Genomic DNA, 5,366 nt, shown 5'->3' with positions numbered 1-5,366 from the left:
CTGTCAGAAAGGTTTGGTAATAGGGCTCTTGAACTCAGTATAAAAATCAAGAGCTGGCCAGGCGCGGTGGCTCAACGCCTGTAATCCCAGCACTTTGGGAGGCCGAGGCGGGTGGATCACGAGGTCAGGAGATCGAGACCATCCTGGCTAACACGGTGAAACCCCGTCTCTACTAAAAATACAAAAAATTAGCCGGGCATAGGGGCAAGCGCCTGTAGTCCCAGCTACTCGGGAGGCTGAGGCAGGAGAATGGCGTGAACCCAGGAGGCAGAGGTTTCAGTGAGCCGAGATCGTGCCACTACACTCCAGCCTGGGCAACAGAGCAAGACTCCATCTCAAAAAAAAAAAAAAAAAAATCCAGAGCTGGCTGGTCCCAGGCCTGGTGGCTCGAGGGGGAGGAGTTACCGCCCTTCTTCGGCATCAGAACACACCATGACGCCTGTTACCTGAGACCCTCAGGAAGCCCCGGGGTCATGGCCCAGAAGCACCCTGGAGAAAGAGAGTTGTGTGGAGCCCACCACAGTGGTGGTGCCTCCCTCAGGACTTTAGGACCCTCCGTGGACCCTGAAACACCTTCATTCTCAGGACTTACAGACTCAGCAGGGACTGCTCCTAATGGCACCCGCTGCTTCACAGAGCACTCTGGTCCTAAGTACACACAGCACCCAAACCCAGCTCATTGGTTGGACCCAAGCCATGGCCCCCCAAGGGGTCCAGGACCACCTAGAGATGCAGAGGACCCTGACCAGAGTGAGACATCTTTAGAAGAAGAGTCAGGAGTGGACCAGGAACTCTTAAAAGAAAACGAGGCTGGGTACCAGGAGGATGGGAACCCTTCTTTTGTTTCCATTCCATCTGCTTGCAGCTGCCAGGGAACACCCGGAATTCCAGAAGGACCTTACTCTGAGGGAGGAAATGGCTCTTCTAGCAACTCTTGCCACCTCTATGCCTCTCCAGCCTTGGGGGAAGATGAAGAGTTGGAAGAGGAATATGATGATGAAGAATCTCTTAAGTTCCCCAGTGATTTTTCACGTGTGTCCAGCGGAAAGAAAGCCCTATTCCGGAGACAGCGGCACCACTTTCCAACGAAGGCGGATACTCGGGAGGGTGGACGTAGGGATCCCAGGTCCCCTGGTCAACATCGACTGGGCCAGAAATGAAGTCAGGCAGATAAGCGCAGAGGCCTGGGATTGTGGGGAGCTGAGGAACTATGTCAACTTGGACAGGCAGGCTTTTCGTGGCTCATTGAACTGCTGGTGTTGGTGGGAGAGTATGTAGAAACTTGTGGGCACACCATCTATGCATGCAGGCAGCTGAAAAGCAGTGATTCGGACCTTTTTCAAGTTTGGATGGGAGTCTGGACAGGGCGGCTGGGGGCTGGGCCCAGGTCATGTTTCAGTTTCTAAGCCAGGAGTTTTATTGTGGAGTAGGATTGTTTACCTGTTTTCTTTTCTTTTTTTTTTTTGGACGGAGTCTCCCTCTGTCGCCCAGGCTGGAGTGCAGTGGCCGGATCTCAGCTCACTGCAAGCTCCGCCTCCCGGGTTTACGCCATTCTCCTGCCTCAGCCTCCCGAGTAGCTGGGACTACAGGCGCCCGCCACCTCGCCCGGCTAGTTTTTTGTATTTTTTAGTAGAGACGGGGTTTCACCGTGTTAGCCAGGATGGTCTCGATCTCCTGACCTCGTGATCCGCCCGTCTCGGCCTCCCAAAGTGCTGGGATTACAGGCTTGAGCCACCGCGCCCCGCCACGTTTCAGTTTCTAAGCCAGGGGTTTTACTGTGGAGTAGGATTGTTTACCCGTTTTCTTAAGCTGCTGGGTGCTTTACTGCCCCTGGCTCTGGCCCTCTTTTTGGGCTTTCTACAGTTGGGATGGTGGTTTCTGGAGGGACTAGGTGACCGGTTAGGCTGGAGGGATAAGGCCACCTGGCTTTTCTCTTGGCTGGATTCTCCAGCCTCGCAGCGTTGCTTGACTCTGCTGAGAGATAGCAGGTCATGGCAGTGGCTGGTAAGAATAATTCAGTGGGGGTCGGGTGCGGTGGCTCACGTCTGTAATCCCAGCACTTTGGGAGGCCAAGGCGGGTGGATCATGAGGTCAGGAGATCGAGACCATCCTGGCTAACACGGTGAAACCCCATCTCTACTAAAAATACAAAAAATTAGCTGGGCGTGGTGGTGGGCGCCTGTAGTCCCAACTACTCCAGAGGCCGAGGCAGGAGAATGGCATGAATCCGGGAGGTGGAGCTTGCAGTGAGCTGAGATTGCGCCACTGCACTCCAGCCTGGGCAACAGAGCCAGATTCTGTCTTAAAAAAAAAAAAAAAAAAGAATAATTCAGTGGGGTTGGCTGGAGTTGCCTTGGGTCAAGCAGAATACTAATAGGCAGGGGAATGCACCTGTAGCTACTGGGCGCTACTGCCAGCCTGAAGAGGAAGTGGCTCAACTCTTGACCTTGGCTGGGGTTCCTGAGGATGAGTTAAACCCTTTCCATGTACTAGGCGTTGAGGCCACAGCATCAGACGCTGAACTGAAGAAGGCCTATAGACAGCTGGCAGTGATGGTTCATCCCGACAAAACTCATCACCCCGGGGCTGAGGAGGCCTTCAAGGTTTTGCGCGCAGCTTGGGACATTGTCAGCAATGCTGAAAAGCGGAAGGAATATGAGATGAAAGGAATGGCAGAGAATGAGCTGAGCCGGTCAGTAAATGAATTGCTGTCCAAGCTGCAAGATGACCTCAAGGAGGCAGTGAATACTTTGATGTGTGGCCGATGCCAAGGAAAGCATAGGAGGTTTGAGGTGGACCAGGAACCTAAGAGTGCCAGATACTATGCTGCGTGTGATAGGCTGCGTCCCGCTAAGGAAGGAGACTTTTGGGCAGAGTCAAGCTTGTTGGGCCTCAAGATCACCTACTTAGCACTGATGGATGGAAAGATGTATGACAACACACAGTGGGCTGGAGGCCAGCGTCCTACATATCTCCCCAGACCCGCAGAGTCCCCTCACATCTCTCATTTGGTTCTCGGATTCCAGGCACCAGAGGGCGGCAGAGAGCCACCCCGGACGCCCCTTCTGCTGATCTTCAGGATTTCTTGAGTCGGATCTTCCAAGTACACCCAGCGCAGACGCCCAGTGGGAACTTCTTTGCAGCTCCTCAGCCTGCCCCCGGAGCCACTGCAGCCTCTAAGCCCAACCGCACAGTACCCAAGGGAGAAACGAAACCGAAGCGGCGGACGAAAGTGAGGAGGCCCTTCCAACGTTGAAGGCCCCTTCTCTTTCCTCAAAACAATGTCAGGGAGTGGAAAGGACTGTGTACAGCGCAGGATGGAGTTTGATTTCTCCCTCCTCCCCCAACACCTAGGAACTGAATCTTTTTTTTTTTTTTTTTTTTTTGAGACAGAGTCTCGCTGTGTTGCCCAGCTGGGGTGCAGTGGTGTGATCTTGGTTTACTGCAACCTCTGTCTCCTGGGTTCAAGCAATTCTCCCATCTCGGCCTCCTGAGTAGCTGGGATTACAGGCACGCACCACCACACCTGGCTCAACGAATTCTTTTTTGGATTTTTAGTAGAGACGGGGTTTCACCATGTTGCCCAGGCTGGTCTCGAACTCCTGAGCTCAGGCGATCCACCCGTCCTGGCCTCCCAAAGTGCTGGATTACAGGCATGAGCCACCGCGCCGGACCTGAATCTTGTCTTTTGAAAACACCGAAGAAATAGGGGGTAGCTAGAGTAAAGAACCCAGGGCCTGGACCTGGGCTGGACAGTATATCCCTTTAGGTGTGGGAACTGGGTATTTCCCTGGGGTCTCTATGCCTTGGTCTTGCCATTTGCTTTTGAGGGCAGATGAGACTTTTTCCCACCCTTTTAAAGCCACAAGTCTATCTTCTTTCTTGACCCATCTCAGGAGGGAGCCCTCTCCTTTACCCTGATACAACATTTAAAAGACAGAACAAGAAAGCATTCAGCCCTGATGATAGGAGGTTACCTATGCGGTATGAGTTCAGAGTTCAGAGAATGGAAACGGAATTTTCCCTCGACTTTCACTTTGTGGGTAAATCACCCAATTTTAGGCTCTTTTCTGCAAGGATGGCCAAAATTAATCTTTTTTTTTTTTTTCCCCAGGAGAATGACTCAGTTTATTATCTCAATTTGACCCTATCTATACCACTTTAGGCTCAAACACTGTACAGAGCTGCCATGCCTAACCTCATAATAATCGCATCCCTGGAAGGTGAACGGGGTAAACCACAAAGTCAGAAACATTGGGAAAAGCCACGGTCGCACGCACATCTCTCAAGGAAACAAACTACAAGAAAGGGCTCAGTCACTGTACACAGCAAGTGTGCAGTGGGCAAAGTTCTGTTCTTTTGACAGTAGCCAAATGCTTAAGTCCCTGGTTTCTTGGGATCAATCATGGCCCAAGGTTAGTAAGAAGGCCAACAATGTTGTGAGCAGGATTCAATTTCTACAGGGTCATGGGGCATCATCCACCATGTGAAGGGGCTCCAGCAGGTTGGACATGATCAATACCCATCCAGATTAGGATCCTGATGCCCTTGCCAGAGCTCGGGCTCGGGCAGCTTTGGCCTCGTCTTCTAGCTCATCTAGGAAACGCTCCTGGGAAATCGAGTAGAAGGTGTAACCATAAATAGCTAACACCAGGGCCCCGATGCCTAGGCCGGTCACGATGTTCCAGGTCTGCCGCTGCGGTAGGACCCTCTGCCACTGGGCAAGCTGCGCCCGCCGCATGGAATACAGTTGCTCGGGTGTCAGCTTCTCCCGCGTCGGGTCGACACGCTGAGCGAAAGGGGCCTCTCCACGCTTAGCATCCAGAGGGTCACCAGCTCCCGAAGCCGCCATGTTGCCGCTCCTCTCTTCGCGTTGCCCAATCATTTTAAAAAAGTAGATTCATGCCCACTGCCCTTGGGTGAGGGGGAAGGATACGGGGGTTCCCAGAAGCCCCCATGTGATCCAAGGGTTTGTATTTTTTTTAAGTTTGTTCATATTTGTATGTATATACCTATTTAAAGCCAGGGGATTATCTTTCTATAAATGTATAACTGGCAAAAAAAAAAAAATCAAGAGCTGGCCGGGCGTGGTGGCTCATGCCTATAATCCCAGCACTTTGGGAGGCCGAGGCAGGCAGATCACGAGGTCAGGAGATCGAGACCATCCTGGCTAACACGGTGAAACCCTGTCTCTACTAAAAATACAAAAAATTATCCAGGCGTGGTGGCGGGCGCCTGTAATCCCAGCTACTCAGGAGGCTGAGGCAGGAGAATGGCATGAATCTGGGAGACGGAGCTTGCAGTGAGCTGAGATCACGCCACTGCACTCCAGCCTGGACAACACAGCGAGACTCCGTCTCAAAAAA

General features: G+C 52.4%; 2 protein-coding genes across 2 annotated transcripts; one reads left to right on the top strand and one right to left on the bottom strand.

Moving 5' to 3' along the window:
* The first annotated feature begins 473 nt into the window (after positions 1 to 473).
* LOC126929610 (dnaJ homolog subfamily C member 14-like) lies at positions 474 to 3,256 on the top strand. The gene is given in 5 exon segments (XM_050746088.1): positions 474 to 1,368; positions 1,371 to 1,413; positions 1,764 to 2,018; positions 2,324 to 2,964; positions 2,967 to 3,256. Coding segments are annotated over 5 exon segments (2,124 nt in total).
* Positions 3,257 to 4,110: 854 nt separating this feature from the next.
* LOC126929767 (cytochrome c oxidase assembly factor 3 homolog, mitochondrial-like) lies at positions 4,111 to 4,905 on the bottom strand. Its single transcript, XM_050746430.1, has one exon. It carries the CDS (start codon positions 4,883 to 4,885, stop codon positions 4,532 to 4,534), a length of 354 nt encoding a protein of 117 aa, XP_050602387.1. The 5' UTR covers positions 4,886 to 4,905; the 3' UTR covers positions 4,111 to 4,531.
* Positions 4,906 to 5,366: the final 461 nt, after the last annotated feature.

Source organism: Macaca thibetana, chromosome 10 (assembly GCF_024542745.1).
Source record: "Macaca thibetana thibetana isolate TM-01 chromosome 10, ASM2454274v1, whole genome shotgun sequence".
NCBI lineage: Eukaryota > Metazoa > Chordata > Mammalia > Primates > Cercopithecidae > Macaca > Macaca thibetana.
The sequence above is the reverse complement of the archived record's forward strand: the minus strand, read 5'-3'. Positions and strand labels throughout refer to the sequence as shown.

Coding starts and splice junctions, on each gene's coding strand:
- LOC126929767 (XM_050746430.1), bottom strand. CDS start 4,885: ATGATTGGGCAACGCGAAGAGAGGAGCGGCAACATGGCGGCTTCGGGA.